The sequence below is a fragment of the Sphaeramia orbicularis genome, chromosome 3, assembly GCF_902148855.1.
Source record: "Sphaeramia orbicularis chromosome 3, fSphaOr1.1, whole genome shotgun sequence".
NCBI lineage: Eukaryota > Metazoa > Chordata > Actinopteri > Kurtiformes > Apogonidae > Sphaeramia > Sphaeramia orbicularis.
Window position 1 is genome coordinate 45,360,097 of NC_043959.1, and position 24,716 is coordinate 45,384,812.

General features: G+C 37.9%; 1 protein-coding gene and 1 long non-coding RNA gene across 3 annotated transcripts in view; one reads left to right on the top strand and one right to left on the bottom strand.

Moving 5' to 3' along the window:
- Window positions 1–1,511: 1,511 nt before the first annotated feature.
- LOC115415448 (uncharacterized) lies at window positions 1,512–23,835 on the bottom strand. Its single transcript, XR_003934816.1, has 4 exons — window positions 23,732–23,835; window positions 16,685–16,688; window positions 16,630–16,636; window positions 1,512–1,522 (listed from the first exon to the last, which is right to left on the bottom strand). It is a non-coding gene; the product is annotated as an uncharacterized LOC115415448 (long non-coding RNA).
- The window catches only part of spon1a (spondin 1a), an 84,918-nt gene continuing 73,397 nt past the window's right edge, over window positions 13,196–24,716 (top strand). The window contains exons 1-3 of one of the 2 annotated variants that reach the window (XM_030129007.1): window positions 13,196–13,944; window positions 14,886–14,992; window positions 20,871–21,004. In XM_030129007.1, the coding sequence (XP_029984867.1) occupies window positions 13,710–13,944; window positions 14,886–14,992; window positions 20,871–21,004 (476 nt within the window). In that variant the 5' untranslated portion in view covers window positions 13,196–13,709. The remainder of the gene's footprint in view (window positions 13,945–14,885; window positions 14,993–20,870; window positions 21,005–24,716) is intronic. The other variant, XM_030128998.1, reaches the window with a different exon arrangement.

Consider the following 24,716-nt stretch of genomic DNA (forward strand, 5'->3'; position numbering starts at 1 on the left):
AGATTTTACTGCATTTCTAACGGTCTTGTTGTCTACCTCAAGTTCAATTGCCATTTTTCTCATGGATTTGGTTGGATCCTTTAGGATTTTGGATTTGAGAGCTTTAATAAAAGCTTTGGTACGTTTTTTGTTGCTTCCTCCACTTCCAGACTTTCTCGTAATAGTTTTGCTCATGGTCATTCTCTTCTTTCCATTATAAACAGTCTTTATGGACACTCCAACTATTTTTGAAATCTCCTCTGGTGTGACGAGTGCATTCAGCAAATCCCACACTCTTTGACGTTTGCTTTCCTGATTACTCATATGGGCGAAAGTTTCTGAAAAGGTATGGATAATAGTGTTAGGTATGATTATGACATCAATATATGTTTGGTTTCAAAACAATTGACGTAGTGCCTGCTGAGAAAAAACAACTAAATGTTCATTGTAAATTTTGCTTCCCCACCCTGTATAATAATAATGAATATATCTGTAAGTCAATGAGATATTTATGTTTGTTGTCATGTTTATGGAATGACTTCTCGTGTCATTTTGTGGCAATAAAAGAACAAATCATTGCATTTTAGATTTAATGGAAAAACCGACATTACACACTTCTGTTTTTTCAACATTTAGTAAATATCGGTAAAGTTTTGCACAGATGTCCAATGGAAAAGCCACTAGTGACAAACCATAAAGTGGTGGAGCTTAGAACATGTAAACCATTGTTATAGATGAATGAAAAAATATGAAATGTGTAAAACACTAGACACTAAGTACATAATGCATAATGCGGTTTTCTATGAGAATTAATGCTCAAGGTCTGCAGAGTTATTAAAGTCACATAGTTTTCTAGTCTAAATTCCCTGTGTGTTCTAACTACTTATCCGTTTTCTTCAAGTTGAGTGGAAAAGATATCTGTGGATGGTCTCAGGTTTTCCACATATAGTGGTATTGCATGGTAAATATGGACTTAATGACTTGGCAGCGGGGGGCTTGGCTGTTTAATGAGGAGGCTCTCCTGCTCAAGCACGATCAAATGAGAGCCTAATTTGATTTTCCCTCTTGACCTCTATTCCTGTTGGAAAACAACAAAGCACAGGGGATTTTTCAAAGGCTTGTGCTGTAGAGAATCCAGAGGTGTATAAGAGTGAACGAGAGGATAATGATGAGGTTTTGTGTGAGTATATAGGGATACGTGTACATATGTCATACCCCAGCTATACACTCACACTCCAGGTATTTGCACAAGCAGGATATATATAAACTTACACACATAAAGGCACACATAAAGTATGCTTTTATTAAAATAGTGCACCTGTGAAATAATAAGCAAGAAGCCCCTTTTACAAGGATAAAAGAAAGTCCATGCATTTGGAGGTATCCTTGTATGGGATTATGCAGCAGTGGGATGAACTGAATGCACAAAAAATGGATTGTGTCTGCTAATTGCTCAGGAAACTGTGCTGTATTTGCGCCTTCAATCTGTTCCGTTTTATCAGTCTATTCACAAAAGAATTTGTGCTAATGGTATGCAAACACTCTGGTAAAGTTTTGTACCTAAGAGCAGTTTGTGTGAAAGTTTCTCGTGTTTCAAGTGTTTCTTCACATTTCAGTCACATATTTTTCCATAATAAAAATTGCAGGAACTGCCAAAACCCTAAAATTGCATTTTTTTTTTTAAATGAGCAGAGACGCACACAACGAGCTTTCCACATTTACAAACCAAACTTCTATACTACTTACTGAAAAGTCCATCAAAGTAGGCTACAGCTATTTATATAATTCAGGTATATCTGAAACACGTTTTTTTCTTTTTCAACATCTGACTCTTAAAACAATTTTTTGTGAATATATCTATTATTTTACAGAATTATTTGGACGATGTTATGTTTGCCGTCATAGCTGGGTGTGTCACGATATCGCTGAATTCCAAAAGAAACTACACATTTATCACATTTCTGCACAACGCACAGGCTGTAAGTTCATTAACAGCAGATCAGACAGGATCTGATGGTTGTTAATGATGTGTGTTCTGCAGCTGTTACACTCAAGGAATGAGCGATAATAAGGTGAAGTGTTTGCAATAATTTGTACATTTCCATCACTGCATCTCTGATATAACCCCACGCCAACTTGGTCCCTCCAATATCTGATTTAAGATTTTGCGTATGATATTATTAAACATTAATTCAATATCATTTGAGTCTCACAAACTCAAAAATTTGGAGAAACAGAGATCTGCAAAGAGAGACAGTGAGAGCAAAGTGAGTTTCTCTGCAGTTAATGCCAGCATTCTGTAGGCGTTAATTCCACTACACTGCATATGGATATTTGTTCTGGGGTTTTGTGAATTAGATGTTGGCTTATTTGCACAGAAAGGGACCAGTTTTGTGCCAAATAGGAATATTTCAGAATTTCCATCCATGTAAGGAGTAACATTAGCATTAAACCTATTTTGTTTCACAAAAGTCAAACAATCCTTTTGTGGATCTGGTCCCTAGTACTTTTCAGAGGTGTCAAGTAACAAAGTACAAATACTTCGTTACCTTACTTAAGTAGAAATATTGGTAATCTATACTTTACTGGAGTAATTATTTTTCAGCTGACTCTTTACTTCTTACATTTTCATGCAGTTATCTGCACTTTCTATTCCTTACATTTTAAAAATAGCCTCATTACTCCTGTTACATTTCAGCTTGTTTTCATTCTGGCTTGTCATCATTCAAATTAAAAAAAAAACAAAAAACTACCCAATAAATTGTGCCATCCAAATAGAGTGAATTTAATTGTGGTTGGATGAGAAGTATAAACATATACCATTCCACACCATCCATCACACCTGACTTTTTGTACCATTCCAATACTTAAATTCAGCTAGTCCTCATACCTTCAGTTCCATGAAACAAATGTTAATGCTCACTAGGACACATATATGGTTCTTTAATATATTTGCATTGGACTAAAATGCATTCATTTTGAATGGGCATATATGCAGCTGAAACAGGTAGACTAGTGCATCCCAAATGTTTCAACATCAGCATTTTAATAAAACATTACAGTCATTATGGCCTTAGGAACATGTTTTTAGGAGGTGGGGTAGTGCACTATAGACCCCTGTGGCACCGCCTAAGCTTTTGTCCTAATGGCATTTATTCCACTTACATTTACTTTTATACTTTAAGTAGTTTTAAAACCAGTACTTTTACACTTTTACTTGAGTAAAAAGCTTGAGTTGATACTTCAGCTTCTACAGAAGACTTCTTAAACCCTAGTATCTATACTTCTACCTGAGGAATGAATGGGAATACTTTTGACACCACCTAGAACTAAACACAAATTGGATTTTTTGCTCACGACACTACATTTATATGACTGTTTTAGTTAGTGGTTACTTTTCAGATTATAATTTTTCACACGCTTCCTGTCCAAAGAAATATACACATCTCCATACGTGTTGATTTTAAATGTTTGTGAAACAGGAGGGCTGCTTTATCAGTTCAGAATATTCTCCACTTTGACAGTTTTTCTGAGCTCATGTAAAATTGACTTTTACATGACAGGACGATGTTGTTACAAACATGACGATCTCATAGGTAATAATGTGCTGCTGTAGATTTAACCCTTTCATGGATAGGGGTCACTACAGTGGACAGCTTTTCTACAGCTGTTCTCTTGTATATTCATGGGTTTTGTTGTTTTAGTTCCATATCAGCCAACACAGCGGATACTTATGCATCATCCCATACACTCCAATTCACACCATTACTATAACTTTGCGGTTCTTGATAAACCTGATCTGCAGTAACATGTTTGAGTGTAAATCAATTGCTTGTTATTATTATTAAACAGTGTTTTTCGTTTTGTTTAAACATAGGTTTTTTTTTTTGTTTTTTGCATATTATCTCCATTAAGTGAGTAATGAGTAGTATTAGAATATGTTAAAATGTGAGAAAACATTAGATTAGAAGCATTTTTTTTATTTTTTATTTCATAGTTTTCCAGTGATGTATCAGTAAATACGTGTTTTTTTGCTTCAAAAATCAAATGCATGGTGTCAAACTGAGTGGACATTTTTGGAACTCCATGAAAAATGGATTCATAAAGTTTTCAATCACATTGTGTTTTTCATGCCTAAAGAGGGATAAAAACACTCAAGAAAATAAATCTTGATTAAGGTTCTCACAATTCATGCATGAAAGGGTTAAGTACCCAACAGTACACAGTGTAGTTCAAATGAGCTCAACCTTACACATTTACACCAACAAAATGACTACCGTCACCCCTCTCACTTTAAGTGCATTTTTGAAATGCTTTAAGCAGAGTTACTTTAAGCAGGGTTGTTAATGAAGACCTCTCTAGTGGAGTGTTTTCAGTGTTTTATTAGTACATTTACAGAATTAAAGGATGATTTTTCCTTCCAGCGCTGGGATTAACATCAGTATTTGTGTCTGTTTTTGTAAGAGTCATTCTGCATATCCTTCCTCAGATTTGAGTCCTTAGATGTGGTTTTACAAAAGACCACTTCAGAAGCCTTTGGAAAACCATGGCGTCACTATGAGGTACAACACACAGTGGGTGTCTAGACCAGGAGTAATAACCTCATGGCTGATACCACCACATCCATGGCCCAGATGTGCAGTTTATGTCCAAATGATGTCGGTGAGAGTTCCTTCCTGTAAACTCCATATGTAACACAAATCATGATTGCTCTTGCTTGGATATCCATACTTCGATATCCTGTACAGCTCTCACAAATGAATTCACTCCAAATTTTCAGAAATGAACCACACAAAAAAACCTCTGAATTGTGATCAAGTAGAGGATTCAGGCTCACACACCGTCAAGCATAGCCAAACTGGCAGCATTTCTGCACCAGGAGCAAGATGAAGCATCAAACATCACTGTGAAGGATCTTCAAAAAGTTGTCTTAGGAAGACTTCTTGAGGAATTTGATCTACCATATTTTCACACTTTACCAGATATACTGCTAAATAGCCTATGCATTCTCTGATTTATTTAACATTGTCACTGTGATTTGCTGCTTAATTTGACATTTCTGAGAAGACACTGTAGCTGATAAGACTCCAGTCAAATCTGCTACAAAAATAATATTTCAACCTATTCTAAGCGCTCACCTCTAACAACAGCATCCAAAATAAAACACATCATAGTAAAATGTGCAGATTAATGCTTAGTGTGACTTACCCTGTGTGTCCCAGTGGCCTCATGTGTCATCTCTGCTACACATCCCCCCCTCTCCCAGTGTTATGGTAAGTTCAATATCAGCTTACTCCCCGTGCAGTTAACAACCCTAGCACAAAATTACACTTGCAATAAAGCTGTTGCTCTATATCGGTCTGGTCTTGGTCCTGACAAAGTCCTGATACACTCTGGTCTTGGTTTCAGTTTGCATAGTCTTGACTACACAACAGCAGGTTATTGCACCAAATGTTAATCTTTAAACTGTTAAGTTAAAGAAGAGTTTCTCAACCTTTTTTGAACCAAGCCCCACTGATGGTATTATGAGCCTACTGGCACCCCCCAAAAAACATTTGTGTGACCCCCATGCTGGGGGATTTAAAAATGAGTGCTGGTCATGTACTAGTGATGGGATTTTTGGCTCTTTGAAGGGAGCTGTTCAATCAGGAGCCGTTCACTGAAAAGAGCCGTTCAAAAGACTGGCTCTTTTATGTTTTTGGCATTATTTTGAAACACCAATGTTTTAATGACTAAATAGGCTACATGTGATGATTGACATTACATTTTAAAGGTGTTTAATTGGCGCGGCAGTAAATATTATCTTCTTGTAAAAAAGAATAGTTAGTTCAAATCTGTGGGCTAAATCCATGACATGAGAGATGACATTAGGCAAATGCTGGAATTGGACCAAAAACATCACGGTACATTATGTGGACTAGTCTGTAGCCTAAAAATGAAGAAGAAAATAAAACATTTTCTTATGAAATAACATTTTATTCTCCTCAAAACAAGAACAATAAATGTGTGTAAACATACAGAAAAAAACAGCACAGAACACAACAGTGATTAATCACTGCAATTACTTAAATACCTGAACTATAGCGCAATTCTCAGAACAAGTACAGTATGTTTGTAAACATACAGAAAAAATGTACAGAACACAAAAGCGATTTATCATTGCAATTACTTAAATAACTAAACAACTGTAGTGCATTTTCCCTCAGGACATCTAACTTCTTGCCATGAGACACACGCAGTGCACAAGCACTCTTTTTTTTCTGCTCGAACATTCTCCTCCTGCCCAATGCCTCCCCAGTGACGCTAAATTGACAGGCAATCAGACACTCCCTCCTTAAAAAAAAAAAAATAAAATAAAATAAAAAAATGAGCGGCTCTTTACAAGACTCGGTTCCCATCGTTCATTTTAAAGAGCCGTTCAAAAGATTCGATTCGTTCGTGAACATCACATCACTACCACGTACAGTAACTGAACATATCAACGTGACCAGAAAGATGTTGACCTGTTGAGATGCTGAGAACTGCGAGCTGTTGTCGCTTCAGGCGGAGGACTCTTTCCATGCTAATATTTGTGTGTGTGAAAGACATGGCCGACTCTGGAGAGGTTAGCTAAGAACCTATGCTCGGGGTATTTCCGACACGCAAGTTATACATCACACTACAGGGTGAGTCAGAAAAAACGCTCTTTCCATTTAAAGAAATTGTACTGCTAAAACGGAAACACTGATTTTTCTTTTGACCATACAGTCATATTGATGTGGTTATTGAGCATGTCTGGTGATGTAGTTATAGATTTATTGCATTGCATAAGAGAGAGAAGGTCCATTGTTTATTGGGCACTGAAATACCTGCCAACACAATGTATGCCACAGTGAACAAACTTGAAATTGACAACAATTACAGGAGTCGGGGCTTTGCTTTCACACTCAGGACATAGGCCTACATGACAGTGCCCAGGGAGTTTTCATCATGGTGAGACCACAGCGATTGCAGGTATTATTTCCTCATCGAGTTGTCTGTTTGGGTCAGGAGAGAGAGTGGCCACCTAGATCCCCGGACTTGACCCCCCTTGATTTTTTCTTGTGGGGGTATCTTAAAAACCGTGTGTATCAGACTGTTCCACAAACTCTCCAGGAACTCCGAAATTGCATCTCGGCTGAAATCCAAGCCCTACCACGAACACGAATGGCGAGAAGAGCTGTGTTAGAGATGCGACAACGAGCACAGATTTGCATCAATCTGAATGGTAGCCAGGTTGAAGGTCGTGCCGGACGACTTCGTTGAGACAAAACATTTTGATGGCGAGTAAACATGCTGTAATGGTTGACAATTTCAATTTCATTCACGGTGGCATAAACTGTGTTGGCAGATATTTCAGTGCACAATAAACAATGGACATTCCCTCTGTTATGCTATGCCATAAATCAATGATTCAATCGCCAGACATGCTCAATAACCACATCAATATGACTGTATAATCAAAAGAAAAATAAGCATTTCCATTTCAGTGGTACAATTTCTTTAAATGAAAAGAGCATTTTTTCTGACTCAGCCTGTATACACTGTGCTGCTTCATCGCCCCTTTGATTCCGGAACGTGGGTCTGCTGTGTAAAAGTCCAGCCTGTCTCACCTCTGTTACTCCTTTGGCTTGGCTGTGGAAATCAGTCAATGGTGGAAAAAAGGTGGGATCACCATCTCACCTTTTTCCCGGGATCTCTGTGTAAAAGTGGCTAGTGACTAGGGGGCAAACAATGTGCGGATGATATGCTCTCCCTGCACACAGACCTCCATCCGATACAAGAGTGGGGAGGAGTACGTGCCTAAGAATTTATAATGTTGTTATGTACAACAGTAGACGCATCCACACACACATGCACGATGATGTCACTCACGACCCCCCCCATGTGCTCGCACCCCCATGGTTGAGAGCCACTGATTTAAAGCATCAATATTCTGTTGTATAAAAAAGAATATGAAGGATGATATGACGTCAGGTCTGAAGATGCTGCATGTTTTATTATTTTGACCAGACATTGTATCTTGATGCTAAATGCTTTAAATAACTCTATTCATTTATTTGTTTTTTATTTTGTAAAAAGTCGTCAGTAGTTTCTAGAATACACAAAGATGTTCATTTAAACTCAAATGCAGGGTGGATTGATAATTCGTTATGACCGCCAGGAGGTATTGTGATCACTTTTGCTTTGTGTGTTTGCGTGTGCGCGTGCATGTTGCGTGTTTGTTTGTTAGCAAGATAACTCAAAAAGTTATTAATGGATTTTCAGGAAATTTTCAGGAAATGTGGATACTGGCACAAGGAAGAAATGATTAAATTTTGGTGGCGATCGGGGGCCGGGGGGCAGATCTGTCTCTGAGTGCTTTTCTTGTTACTCATGGGTTCAATCTCTTACAGAGAGTCGATAAATACCACTGGCAGTTTTGAAACTTCCAGGTTACGGAGACACTGCACTTTATAAATATGATGTATTAATGTGTTAATGAAAAGAGTTAAGGGTATTTTCTAAGGACTAACGTATTCAAATAAAGGCATTTTAAACTGTAAGCCGGTAAGTTTCTCTGTTAAAATAGTTGGATTTTAAACAAATGTTCAGATTTGGATAAAGAGTGTGGAATGGTTAAACACTGACCATAGTGCGATATTAAACACCTCAAAGTATTCATAGCTACTTAATAGCTCTTAACACATACAGCTGTGATGTAAGTTATTAGACTTGTAAAATGTATGAAAACATTGACTTTGTTATGACTATGTGAGCTACTCAGCAGGCTAGATGACCAACCATGTAATTCAGTCTGACTTAATGCTAACATCAGCTCACTGACCGATTGATTTTAGTTATGGATCATTAGACAAAACAAATCCTAATGATAACATGTTTGAGGGTAAACATCTATTTCCCAATATAATCCCCAAATATTAAAAAGACAGAAACAGCATGAAACATTCAGGACATAATAAAACCATTCATCTTCAGCTTATGTTAATGCAGTTAAGTTACACCAGCTATTGCAATTAAATACTAAAAACTTTGTGATAAACTCCTCTGATGGCTTTTAAAGGGTAAATGTCCCTAAACACAATCACACCAGAGCTGCCTGTCATCCATAAGGTAAACCCATAAGTGTAGCTCATCATGGTTACACATAAGCAACTTCTAAGCAGTGACATATTTTCAGTTCATCGACAATATGGTTGTTTCTCTTTCCTTAATTGTTCTGTTTTTCTTAACATTAAAGTTCTTTCTAGCTCACAGACTTTCTGATTAAATTTGTTAACCGTTCATCATTTAGTCTAAATGGTGAAATTATGCATCTGCTTGCAGGTTGTGTGCTGAATCCCCGTTGAGGTCAAAACTATTTACAGTATTAAGTGTTTTGCATAATGCAGTTACTCCTATATCAACCAGGGAATGAAATCTGTCTCGAAGTAATATGATTTAAATAACTGTTTGTTTGTCTTGAAAAGGTCAGCTAAAAGGCAAGTCTATTTCCAGCATTGGTGCTGTTTTTTTTTTTATTTTTTTTTTTTTATCCCCACATCCATACTCACATTCATGGTGCATTTGTGTTTTTTTTCCACTGATGTCTCTGGAGTGTCAGGGTGTGGCAGAGAGAAGGGAGGACCAGGCACAAATCTAAAAAACAAGGAATTTATTAAAAAAAACTTACACTGCAATTAAAATAACCAAGAATCTTTAATAGTAAAAAACAAAACAAAAACTCCATAAAGTAAACATGACGAGAGCAGTCGAGAACATGATGTTAATGCTACAAACTGACAAAAAACTAATGGAAAATGAATGGAATAGATAGAAATTGATAAACGTCTTTAAACTTCTGCTGTGCTGACTGTATTATTCCGTTTTTAACTGCTCTGGTGAAAAGGTGTAAAGAGCTTACAGGTACTGTTCTGATGTGCAACACATTTTGTAAAAAGGCAGGGGGTAACCAGAGGACTCAAGGACGAGACAAGATTCAGCTTTAGCGGAGCTGTGAGACAAAATGCTTTCATGACACCTGCTGGTGTAGCATTCTGCTATCCACTCTGATCTGTTCCCCTCCCATCCTCCATCCATCCATCAGCCCAGCGGTACATGCACAGAGCATAGCCACTCTCCATTTGTCAGTGCCCATCAGACGTGGTTACGTTCTTATTACATGCCTACTGACCCTTTTGAAGACAGAAATGAACTCTGGGGGTGTTGCAGGAACGTGTCACAGAGGATCAAATTTAGCTTTCCTGCTGAGGAAGATTAAGAAGTGAAGAAGTAAAAAGGATTACATTAACACTTTTCAGTTTATTGCTTCTCACAGTGTTGTGCTTTTTTTTGTGTAACATGTCATGCTTTATTTCAGTGACAGTCAAACTCCTGGTGAACAGAGGAATGTTCAAACTAAAATGCTTTAGAGGAAAGAAGGAAATGATGAAGTAAAGGCAGAAAAGAAGGGGAGGGAGAGAACAGGGGAGGGAGGCAACGGAATTTCTGGAGAGAATATTTTATTTTCCATCTGTTAATGAGGCACGAAAGGTTAAAATGAAGCAAAACTCAGAACACATTATAAACTGATTTCTTCTCTTTAAGAAGGTTAATACAAGTATCAACTAAAAATACAAAATTCACAGGCTAGTGCTATTTTCACTCATTAAAACCTAAAATGCAGCATAATGCAGTGTAGCTTTTGTAACCTTGACTAATTCATTCAATTCACCAGGCCACCTATTGCACAGCTGATATTATGAATCAGTTACTGAAACGATCCACAAATCGTTTTGCTAATGTGCAATAAAAAATATCAGATTTTTGCAAATTGAATCTGTGTCGGTGTTCCCTGTGATTTATTAAATTACATCCGGTCCAGTCTCCAAGGGCACATGTTAAGATGGAGAGCAATTGGTCATGAATCATGAGCAGCTGAACTGTTGACATTGTGATTACAGAGAAAAAAGTCAAAAGGTGAGTAGATGTTTTTGTGTTCACCTATGTTTGGAAATGTGAAACACAAAGCAGAGGTGTAGAGGGCACAACCACAGAATAACCACCAAACACCAAACACATGTCATCATGTATTAAGCCATTTAGTAATTATCCCAACACATTAATCACTGTGTGACTTTATTCTGCAGGAATAAAATATTACATTTATCCTTAATTCTTTCCCCTAAATACTACAACTGGTATCTTTGATTCAGTGCAAGGCTATTATAGATGAAAAGTGTGTATGTCAGTTTCTTACACAACAGCACTCTAACAAAGTGCATATAAAAATAATGCTTTATTCCAGTTGAGTCATAATTAACACAGATTGGATGCCAGATAGGACAGGTTATTCAATAAAGCCTACTCTGACGTCAATTTGGCTGCTTTTTACTTTTATTTACATCTAAGGGATTCAGTAATATTGTAAATGTAATACATCATCTATAGTTGCGGGAAAAAATTTCAGACCATCAAAAGTCATCAAAAACAATGGTTATGCAATCAAGTACTAACTCCTGTGTGTATCATGTGACTAAAACAGACAGAAAAGAAAACATGAAATGCCTAAAAGCACTGTTTTTGTCAGTACAATGACATAGATATTGATGTAAGAACTGAAATGATTTTGGTTATTATCAAGAAAACCATGAAAAATGGATAGATATCAGCTCTGAAATTAAACTCTTATGAGCTATTTTTGTTGTTATCATTATATTTGACTGAAAAAAGGTCAATCAAAAAAATAGATTTATCATACAGACATGTCGAACATCTGAAAGGTATGTTTATTTCTCCACTCAGTTTTTGCTTAGGGCTCCTTTAGCACAAATGACTGAATCAATGCAGTATGGATGTGTTTAGCCTGTGGCATTTCTGAAGTCATATGGAAGTCCTGGTAGCAGCATCTGTACCATTGCATGTGGCATCTTTTACAGTCGTGGAAAAAATTATTAGACTATCAAAAGTCATCAAAAACAATGGTTATGCAATCAAGTAGTAACTCCTGTGTGTATCATGTGACTAAAACAGACAGAAAAGAAAACATGGAATGCCTAAAAGCACTGTTTTTGACAGTACAGGGTGGGGAAGCAAAATTTCCAATGAACATTTAGTTGTTTTTTCTCAACAGGCACTACGTCAATTGTTTTGAAACTAAACATATATTGATGTCATAATCATACCTAACACTATTATCCATACCTTTTCAGAAACTTTTGCCCATATAAGTAATCAGGAAAGCAAACGTCAAAGAGTGTGTGATTTGCTGAATGCACTCGTCACACCAAAGGAGATTTCAAAAATTGTTGGAGTGTCCATAAAGACTGTTTATAATGTAAAGAAGAGAATGACTATGAGCAAAACTATTATGAGAAAGTCTGGAAGATACTATTAAAGAAGAATGGGAGAAGTTGTCACCCGAATATTTGAGGAACACTTGCACAAGTTTCAGGAAGTGTGTGAAGGCAGTTATTGAGAAAGAGGGAGGTTATTATGTAAATTTTCTTGTGGCAAATAAAATCTCATGACTTTCAATTAACTAACTGGTCATACACTGTCCTTCAATCCCTGCCTCAAAATATTGTAAATTTTGCTTCCCCACCCTGTACAATGCCATAGATATTGATGTAAGAACTTAAGTGATTTTGGTTATTATCAAGAAAACCATGAAAAATGGATAGATATCAGCTCTTAAATTAAACTCTTATGAGCTATTTTTGTTGTTATCATTATATTTGACTGAACAAATGTACTTTTAGTTGTTCCAGGCATTAAAATGAACAAGAAATTGAAGAAAACAAGGGTGGTCTAATAATTTTTTCTGCAACTGTATGTTATAATTTCAACATCAGCTCACTAACACTATAAAAGGTAAACATATGATTTATATTAGAGAATGTGTACAGATAAAATCAATGTTTGATAAAAGTCTGTGATATATTCTAATCTATAATATAATCTGGTTCAGTTCTAATAATGGTGCTGTTATCAGTTATGCTGAAATCTCACCAGTTACCTTTAGTATAGAGGAAGAATGCCCATAGTGACTCCAGGCTGGTTTAATTAGTCACCTAGACAACCGTTTAGCGCGCTTTATCGATTCCTTTGTGCGCCTCAGTGTGTGTGTGTGTGTTCTTGTCTGCCTCGTTTGTGTCCTTTTGAGTGATGACACTCACACCGCACATAGAGTTGGTCTGAGTGGGCTGTGGAGAACGTGTTGCCTCCTCTCAGCACTCATTGGTAGGAATGTTAAGTCTTTGTTCTCAGTCTGGTCTGGTGGTTTAGAATATTCTTCATCTTCTAAGTGTGTAAGGAGAAAAAAACAAAAAAAAAAGAACACAACAAACACCAAAGCTGAGGACTTGGAGACAGACGCTCAACGCGCATTGCTCGCTTGGCCATTTCTCCGGACCCCTGCTCTCCGGCTCAGTGTGACGATCAGCGCAGTGTGCAGTTCTCCTACAGCGAGAACACAGCACATCCCAGCAGCACCTCTTCACATCTTTGTCTTTCATTCACATCAGGATGGATTTACCCTCCTAGCAGAACAGAAGTCTACTTCAGCGCTTGGCAACTTTGGTCCGCGCGTATGCGTAAAACTGGGATTAAATAAATAGACTCTTCTCCCCCCCCTCACACACACTCATACACTCACACACACACACACTCACACACACTCCAGACAACATTTCTTTTCTTTCCTTCGCAGCAGCTTTTGCACAAGTGTCTTCATGATGACAGCAGCCGGGATACACGCACCCCTTGCGCTGCTGCTTTGCTTCATCTCCTCCGCAGCCTGTAATATGTTTGCGTTTACGGAGGAGCCGTCTGAGCGAGCCGGGAAGGCGGACGGGTACTGTAGTCGGATATTACGGGCTCAGAGCAATCGGAAAGAGGGCAGCACCGAGTTTCGCCTCCGCGTTGAGGGAGACCCTGAGAGCTATCAGCCGGGCAGCACATACAGAGGTTGGTGTTGGTCCCTGGGATTTTTACGCAAAGTGCATTGGTTGGCACTGCGCACTGACTGACAAATAAAGCCAATTCTAAGTCACTAATCGGACAAGCCTGTAAAAGTTGATATAGTTTACTTTTGATGTTCAGCAAGTGAAGTATAATAGGCTTGGAGAGTAAATTGTAATTAGAGGATTCTGCATCCATTCTGACTTTTGCAGTTTTTATTGGGAATTTTCATTCACTCCATCCCCAGTGTCTTAAAAATCTATGATAAAACATTTCATTCCTCTGCATTCCTTTCTTGCTGTACTTACTTATAATAGATTTCTAACAGGACACAACTCCCTAGTTTATTTGTTTTTGTCAAAAGTTTGCAGAGGAGGATGTGTATGTGCCATCTGCTGTGCCATCTCCAAGACTCATGCTGTTCTGAAAACGACAATATGTTGCTCTGCAGTAGCTTTATTCTTTTTTTTTTTTTTTTTTTTACACACAGTTTCATATCAGGATAAATTGACAGTTGGGAATGAAATCTTTGCGAATGAAAGCTATCACCTGAGCAGGAAATTAGCAATTTTGAAGTCAAAAGTCTTATCTTAAAATGCTGATAAAGTTGTCAAATAGAGAAAACCTAATTTCCTTTAGTAAATGAAACATCCTTCATTATTCTGCTGGATGCACAAAACACTCCACCTTACAGATCTTATGGGAGTAATGCTTGGCAGAGTGGAGCTCCTATAATAGCCACTCCATCAGACCAGTAAATAAATAAATAAATAAACCATCAACCTTTTTAGTAGGATGTGCTTCTAGAGTAGCCTTAACATGTGATTGTAACTCTAAAAACGTAGTGGTTAACTCCCATTTCTGCCGTGTTTTCAGAGTAATAACAGAAGCTTGGCTTAATTCTCATCAGTTGACGCGTGTTGTCACTCCTATTTGCCTCCATTCAGTGACTCTGATTGCATCCAGCCCCTCCTATTTCAGAGGGTTCACACTTATTGCCCTGAAGGAGGGCACGGAAGGAGACAAGGACGAGGACTACATTGGAAATTTCCAGGTAAGACACCAGCTAAAAATATAACTATTGGTAAAGACAGAGTAAAACTGCTACAGTGCTGAAACATGGTCATTACTGAATCACCACTCACCCAAATGTGCTACACTAAACCGATTTCACATCCAGCATTTCTGTTCATTTATAAATATGTTACGATTTCTGAATCTCCATTTCCTACTCCTTGTGGATGTCAGCACAAGCAATATACATGATGTGTGTAAGCAAAGAGAACACACCCGATAGAACAGTAGATGGGGGATGGGGGTCTTGACAGATTTTCTCTGTAGCCTTCCTGTTATCACCTACTAAAGTGTGATTATTCTCAGCTTACCTCCTCCAATAAGCTTGATGCAGCATATGAAAAGAACATAGGCTATTCTCAGCACAGCTTCTTGTGTGTTTTGCTCAGCTGGGAAAGGACACATCCATGGAGATATGTATGCATTAGCAGTTCTGTATTCTTGTAGGAAGTGTACAGTTGAATTATCTTAGGTGCGAACCAGCACATTATACAGACATGTCCCACTGGATTACTGTGGGAAGCAGGGAGAGATAGGAGTGGGTGTGTGTGTGAAAGAAGGAGAAACAAGACATGAAAACTGGATATGTACATGTGATACTGGCCAATTATATGATAGAAGATGTGTGTAATTATATTGCATTGTTAGGATATGAGTCAGAAACAGAGTAAATATGATGGGTGGTGGTGGTGGATATGTGAACAGCCGTGCAAAAAATTATTAGACCATCAAAAGTTATCAAAAACAATGGTTATGCAATCGAGTACTGACTCCTGTGTGTATCATGTGATTAAAACAGACAGAAAACCAAACATGAAATATCTAAAAGCACTGTTTTTGTCAGTACAATGCCATAGCTATTGATGTAAGAACTGAAGTGATTTTTGTTATTATCAAGAAAACATGGAAAATGGTTAGATATCGGCTCTGAAATTAAACTCTTACGAGCTATTTTTGTTGTTATTGTTATATTTGTCCAAACATATATACCTTTAGTTGTACCAGGCATTAAAATAAACAAGAAATTGAAGAAAACAAGGGTGGTCTAATATTTTTTTCTGTGACTGTATGTAAGTTAAATGGATGCAACAGGAGTGAGAATAATTATGATACAGTGTGATGTCTTTATGTCTGTTAACGTGCTAGTATTACACTCTTGGAGTAGAACTGCAATTTGAAGTGAAAAAAACAAAACAAAACAATAACAGTTATGAAACCTATTCTTAATATAGCTTGCATGCCCTTTAAAAATGCTAATCTTCAGTTGTTGTTTTAGTCTGAGGACATTTAACTTACTAATGTTTGTTTCATCTGGGTCAAGGATGCTGTTAAAAGAATTAGCTGAAACAAAACACCAAGCAGCCAAACGGGCTTTAGATATCATGTAGTCATTATTGAAAATACTGGAGTGTGCTTTACAGCAGTAAAACCAATATAACATACTACCGTGCATTTATAACTATACAATGAAAGACATGCTTGGAGGCAGTTTTAACCCAAGCAAAGTACTAATTTCTGCCTAAAAACTTGACATCCTGACAGACCTTGACAGACCTGGTAAAGAAGCTTTTGTTAAACGATATAACAGCATGTGTGCAGTTTTCTTTCTCATACTACTCTGAACCTGTCTCTTTCAGTGGCTTCACACATAAAACCCTATTATTTTACAGACTCTGCTGTACAATACAAGAGAAGGTTTGCACAGCAGCCCTCGGGCAGCTCTGATCACAGTTACTGCCATGCTGTGGCACTCTCTGTGAACCTGAGCCTTGAATATAGGAGGACAAAAAAAAAAAAAAAAAAGAAAAAGCAGGAGCATTTTATTTTTGTCTTGTGTTCACCTCAAATTCCATTACATAGCATTAACACCTGAATTCTTTTCTGTTTTTGGCTGTATTTGCCCTTGGAATTGATTCCATGCAGTTGTTATTTAAGTCTGGCCTTGAGTATGCTCCTAAGCCATATGACAGAGTGACCTGATGAGTAAAAAGGGAAAACACTGCATCATTCAGTCACTTTGCTCCACACAGTTTTATACTATGGAGCGCACAGAGAACGACAGATGACACAGTAGATACATGACCATAGCCTTTAGATGTTGGCATCAAAAGTAAAAAAAGAAGTGGATATGTCATTACTGGGACCTGTCTTTGATTAGACTCCCATTTCAAGAAGTCAGGAGATCATCTGCAGCTCCGTCACAGCAGGAGATGATCCACTGTCTCGCTGTAGATGCTGACAGAAAGGTAAAAGCAACCTGCTGTCCAAAGAGATATCCTTGTGTCCTCACCGCTCACTTAGACTTTAATGTTTATATCAAAAAAAGCACACGTACACACACATCATTCCTGTATTCTGAAAGAGCTTTGGGTGGGCTGGCCTCCAGGCATTGAGAGAAAACAAAGAGAAGAGAAGCAGCAACAGAAGACGCCAGGCTTTATTTAACACACGGCTCATTTGAAATCTGGTGGCGTGCCCCACGTCAGCCGACTCAGGACAGCTCCTGACTTGATGAAAAGCACTTTTATTGAGCTCACTTGGGAGGTCAGCTGCCACTGTGTGTATGTGTGTGTTTGTCGGTGTATATGCAGGCGGGCAGTGTTGGTAATGCCTGATGAGACATTACCTCTCAGCAGGGTGAAATGACAAAACAAGAAAAGGCAAATTGTGCTTGTCTGAGGGGTGAAGTCAGTGTGGCTTTGAGTGTAGAATGTGACATTGTCCCTAAGAAACCTTATGTTATGTCTTGTTCTTATCATAAATAATGGTTTATCACTTTTATCAAGTCCTGCTTCTGTGTGGTCTATACACATTACAATACTGGTAGATCAGTGGACACATTCTCAAGGATGCACAAAACATTAGACTTTTCTTTCACTAATGTCTCAAATTCTGCCTGATTTCCAAACAGTTTTGCAGAATTTTAATCAGGACACATGCAAGAAAAAATCAGGTCATAGGTCAGTTTGCAGCAAATTAGTTGCTTTATTTGCACATGGTGTTTAATGCATTCCCATGAGCCTTTAGTGGTTTTAAAATGAGTTGTAGTCCAGTCAGGGCAGCTCAGGATGCCTGTTAGAAACCATGGGAACATGGGTGGGTGGTATAATCCGTTAGGGCTGAAATAGGCTACACACACACACACACACACACATACACACACACACACACACACATAGCTCCCAGGCTCTTCTTCGCCTGCTCTCACTCACTGACTCTTAACACACACACACACACACACACACACACACACACGCACACACACACACACACACACACACACGCACATTCACACAATCTACTTTCAGAGGGAACTCATTCATTACATGGCATGACAAAGGAAATTCTCTGCTGACAGCTTTATGGAGTGAGAAAGTTCCTCGTCTTTACTGCCCTGATGTCACTTCCTATCAAACAGATCCTTGGTCTCCAGGCAGTGAATATTAGCTTACTGGCTGCACTCGCTCCATCGTACTAATTTCTCTCCAGTTAAAATCGATAAAATACTTAGTATCTCAGGTGTGCACCTGAGTGGAAAGGGTAGTGGGGTTTTGGAATTTGAAATTCTACTTGAAAAGAGACTGAAGACTTTTTATTAAATGTTCACTGATTCATGTCCCATTTTCTGTTCACTTTTTGATCAATTTTTGTGATAATTAACTAAGTTTGGATCACTATTTCTTCTGACTCCTGACTTTTGTTGAGTATGTACAGTTGTGCTCGTAAGTTTACATACCCTGACAGAATGTGCATGGGATGGTCTTGGATGTTCCAACATGACAATGACCCAAACCACATGGCCAAGTCCACCTGTCATTGGCTATAGCAGAAAAAAGTGAAGGTGAAGGAGTGGCCATCTCAGTCTCCTGACCTTAATATCATTGAGGCACTTTGGGGAGGTCTCAAACATGCAGTTCATGCAAGAAAACCCACAATCTTAAAGAAACTGAAGGTGTTTTACCAAGAAGAATGGACGGCTTTACCATTTGAAAAAATAAAGAGTCTCATCTACCATCTCAACTACCATAAAAGACTTCAAACTGTCATTGATGTTAAAGGGGCCACTACAGAGGATTAAGAACTAGGGGATGTCAACTTCAGATCAGGGTCATTTGGATAGTTTCTGTTGTCAGTATGATTAAAAAAGAGCAAAAACATTGGTTTGATAACACTGGGTTACAAAAAACTGTTTTTTGCAAGTTGTCTAGGTTTTTTCAACTGAATTAGGACCATTTTGCACCGCTAAATCCAAAAATGACATCTGTTTTTCTCAATCAGGTCAGGTTTTTTTTGCTAATTTGATTTTGAAAAATTTGATCTTCTCACAAAATTGATTACATTTTTGTGACTTTATCAGTTGATTTTTTTGTACAGTTCTCACCCAAAATAGGTTTTAAGAGAAAAAAAATCATTTTCTGACAGGATGTATTTATTATTTATTATGTATTCACCGCAGATGTAGCAGAATACGTCAGGCTTATTTTTGCAAGATCTTCTAGTCGAAGCCATTTCATTCACCTGTAACATAAAAAAAAAAACATTAATCATAAATTGGCAAAAGTAAAATCTTCAGAACTCGTTTATTGCAAGAAATATGAAAGAATTTTGTATCATATGATGTGAAAATGCCCATAAATGTAAGCAAAAATGTTAAAAAGCCAATATGTAGCATAGCTCAGAAAGTTGACCTGATTGAGCAAAATTAATGAAATTTTTGGATTCAGCACACCAAAATTATCCTAAATCAGCTCAAAAAACTTCAACAATAAATTTGTTGTTGACCAGTGTAATAAATGGCTTCACCCAACCACCAGCCACAAGTGAAAGAAAGGTTTTTGTATTATCATTCATATTCGCTGAAAAATGGCCAAAGAACAGTAATTCTGGTAGGGTATGTAAACTTATGAGCACAACTGTGTGTCAGTGGATATATTTTGATGCTCAGTGGTAGAGTCTGTTCTAATTGGAGCACAGTGTTCAGCTCTGCACAGAGTTTATGAACTGATACCTTCCAGCTCAGGGTTGACAAACAAGATGGAAAATGCAATGAGAGTGCAATCTGTCCCATTCACTAACTGCATTACTCTCTTCACTATTTGGCAAATGTTTTGACTCCCTATGTTGTACTGCAGATCAGGAGAAACGAGGATAGCACCGGTGAACCTTCTCAAGGCGTATTTTGCAATATACGTACATGCACATTTGTTTATTGCACTGGAAGATGTAACTGCACACCTGGTTACCTGCATGTTTGTTTTTCTGTACCATTTATGATGCTCAGAAGAAACACTTTAATTTTCACTATTTTTTAACAGATATCAATGATAATAATGATGAAATACTGTGCAGCGTGATATTATGAAGGCTCAATCTTAATTTTAGCTACAGTTATCTCATCTATTCATCATCAGTTCCCTATTCTTTCAGTGACTCAGATTCTCACCCATTTTGACTTACACCACTTAAAGTCAAGTTACAACCTTTTGACAGAGTGTCAGAAGTTCCACGAAGACTTGATTTTCACTCAAAAGTTTGAACCACATTACATGACATAAAAATATTATATTAGAAGGAAACAGAGAACACTGAAGAAATGTATATTAAGTTTATGCCACAAGTGACAATATGCTACATTTAAAGCGAGCTGTGTATGTCTCCACATAAGTAACAATCATTATCAAAAATTGGATTTATTTTTGGTTCAATAATTTTTTCTGAAAATAGTGTTTCAATTACGGACTATCTTCAATGTACTTGATGTGACAGCAAGAAAGGAAATTATAGTGATTCTGCATCTTGATGTTGACGGGAAATATGTTTACTCAAGCCTTGTCTTTGTGTGTGTTCATGTTCTACAGATAATTGATGAGGAGGAAACACAATTTATGACCAATTGCCCTCCTGCAGTAACAGAGAGCACCCCTCGCAGACGCACCAGCATCCAGGTGTTTTGGACGGCGCCCCCTAGTGGTTCTGGCTGTGTCTTCCTCAAGTATGTATAAAGCAACTCATACGGATTTAATGGAGTGATATTTAGCTTTTTTTTGTTTAAAATGGAATTATGCCTTTTAAAACATTTCCCTGTGTTCTACATAAACTGTAAATGCTATGTTTGGGTCTGAATTCTTCATTAATTCAACTCCACAGGTCCATCTTCAACCCTATTTCTGAGTAATGACACCAGAAAGGTCGTTCTGAGCGCTGGCCCTTTAAATGCAAATGAGCCACTTCACGCCCCACCCCCTCCAGGTTGTTGGCTGTTGCTGCTCTGTTCCGTTCAACCAACAACTGAACATTTTATGTAATCGGCTCAAAGTTTGGACATATTTTCAGTATGGACTACAACCGCTGCTGTTGATAAACAGTTGTAGCGTACTCTGAGAAATGTTCGTCGGAAGTCTTGACCTTATATGTGCAAATGTCATGACGTAACTAGTTATAGATGTAACAAATTTAGAAGGAATAAAAACAGGTTGTAGAAATCCACTTGATTTTTGCCAGAATGAATATAAAAATAGCTTTGCAGCACCTGGAGGGTTCAAATTCAAACTTTTTGAACTATTAGGGTCCACAAACACACAAATAAATGTACCAAAGACTAATAAAAGTGGGTTTAGTAAAATATGACCCCTTTAAAGATAACTCAGGAGCAGTGTTGGGCAAGCTACTTGGAAAATGTAGTGAGCTCAGCTACCAGTTACTCTGCCATGAAAGAAGTTTCACTACACAGAAGCTACCACCCAGTCAAATGTAGCAAGCTAAGTTACACAAACACCACAGAAGTAGCTCACTAAGTTGTGCCTTTGGGGAGAATACATTGGGGTAAATTGTGCCAGTGATTATTGAAGTAAAACAGAACATTTTAATCTCATAAACTGTAATGCTATATAGAAGCAAGACAAATTCTATACAAAAATTACTCATTTAAGGTTTATTTAACCCATAAAGACCCAAACATCCATCTACCAAAATTATCTACTGATGTAAACTATTTAATCCCAGTTGATCCACTGAGCCTATCAATACATGTAAATAATTGGTGTAAAATGCAGTTTGTCATCTTTTCATGGTCATCAGATAGGACCCATTCAGATGTTCGGATGCTCCATAGTTTCCTTGGAAACACAATCATCTTCTACAACACTGATTCACCAGTAAAACCCATGGAGTTGGATTAATGACAGTGGATGGAGGCACTGGGTTTATGTTCAATTAGTGATAGATTTTTACTAAAAAAGTCACTTTTTCTTCAGTTTTCTCTGTTTCTGATATAATAACCTTTAACTTTAACCTGAGCTTTTATGAACATCTACAAAATCTGTAAATTATATATAATAAAATACGTGACTTTCACTGAAAAAAAAAAAAAAAAAAAATAGAGAGGATAATATTATAATAAATGGTGATAAATCACATAAGAAAGGAGAGAATTGAGAGAATGGAGAAAAATTAATTCGGGAAATGACATAAAAGTAGCACTGGGTCTTTATGGGTTAAATATCATCACCCTATTAAACTATTGACATAAGTCATATTTTTTAGTTTTTGGGAAAACACAAAAAACTTAAATACACAATATATGGTACTAGTGAATATTTGAGGCAAAAAGGCTTTGGCAATAGATGACCGTTGACATACATAGAACGCTGTCTGTCATATGTAACATATAAGAGGCCACTTAAAAACGGAATAAAACTCGGTCCCCTTCAGAAAAATGTGACTGTGCGATCACATAATTCAATGCATAATCAAGCGCACCAATGGCTACATAGTATTTTAAACTCCATTCAGTACATGTTGGCGCATAAGAGAAAATCAACGCTCAAGTCACTTTACCAACATGACACATTTGAAAATGATTTTTCCTGCAGTGATAATAATGATCTATGAACATAAAGGCTCTAATAGCCTTGAAATGGCTTGTTCTACCTAACTTTTGTGAAGCAGTAAGCATTTTATTTTTAACACTTGTGAAAGCCATGAACGTTAAAGACATGTTGGACTTAAAAAAATCAGTCCCTCCAGAAAAGCACCATTATGTGATCACATAATTCAATGTCTATGTTAAGAAAATAGCACACATTATGAGGTTCCACATTTTTTCAAAAAGGGCAATAATCATGTCCTGTGAACACAAAGGCTCTTACTGATCGGTCTAGATCTGGCCTACTACTTAACATCCCACTTGTCGATGCTGCAGCCCTGTATGTCTTCTGTTTATAAGTGCGTGGCATGATGGGTTTTGGTCTAAAGTTAAGAATGTCATATAGTTTTAGTGATAAAATGAAATCGTACACTATACATTCATTCATTATCTGAACCTGCTTTATCCTCACTAGGGTAACGGGGGTCGCTGGTGCCTATCCCAGCTACCTATGGGTGAAGGCGGGGTACACCCTGGACATGTCGCCATTTCATCACAGGGCTGACATATAGAGACGAACAACCAGTCACACTCACATTCACACCTATGGACAGTTTAGATTAACCCATTAACCTATCAATGCATGTCTTTGGATGGTGGGAGGAAGCCGGAGAACCTGGAGAGAACCCACACAGGCACAGGGAGAACATGCAAACTTCACACATCGAATGGTGTTGGAATTGAACCCAGGACCTTCTTGCTGTGACGCACGAGTGCTATCCACTGCACCACCGTTCACCATTCAATATACAATTACTATAAAATAATATGTTGAAAATAATCTTAAGTGGTGACTTGTGCCACTGGCACAACTTAACCCAGGCCCTTTGGCACAAATCACCCCAGCCCCACCATTTTGAAAAACTAGTATGATCCAGCAGTTTAGAGCTAATATCATGAGTATCATGTTTAGACCTATTGTGTAGCCTACTAAAGCATTAAAACAAATATGAAATATTTTTAAACTTGTCTATAATTGTTCAGACACAAGAATCAAAAAAACCTTGATCATAGAAATTTTACTTTGAAAGGCAAAAAACTGTTTTTTGAGCTAAAATGTGCTTACCTCTCATGCCATGTGTCTCTCTTCTTTGTAGGATGAGTAAAATGGATGGCTCTTGGTCACATGACCAATTTCTTTTATGGTTTTCTAGAAACAAGGGGTGGCACTACTTCCCCCAGGTACAAATCACTCTCCCCTATTACTTACAAACTGTTCCTAATCAAGTCATGATAATTTTATAATAAAGACGAAACACTCCTGACAGATTTTTGGGTAAACTAAATAGAGTTGTCTTACCTGTCATTGTTTCAAAAACAGGGCGTTTTTCTGGACTACTTAAAAAACATAATGCAAAAATTGAGAGTCTACCCCCTTCTCCAGAGACCACTACACCATTGACAAACTGGTTCCTTTGGTGCTTGTGTCACAGCCATTAACCACAGAAACAGAGGGGAACTGGCTGTAATGCTCTTAACAGTGTGTTTGGCGGCTCTGAACAGAGCCTTTGTGGAGATCAACGTCCACACACCTCAGCCAACAACCATCTGATGTTCAGCAGAACACCGTTTCCCTCTGCATTGAAGTGAACACCGTCATCTGACAGGTGCTCCAGGGTGATACCGGGTGTGCGGTGCAGGTCTCATTTCCAACTCCTCCATGGAAACTCGGCCCCACATGATGCACCTGGTCCACTCCATCCTGCATCCACTGTCCGCTCACTGGCACTGACAGTAATGACGCAGCAGGAGGTAGGTGAACATCAGTAAGGAAGTGGGG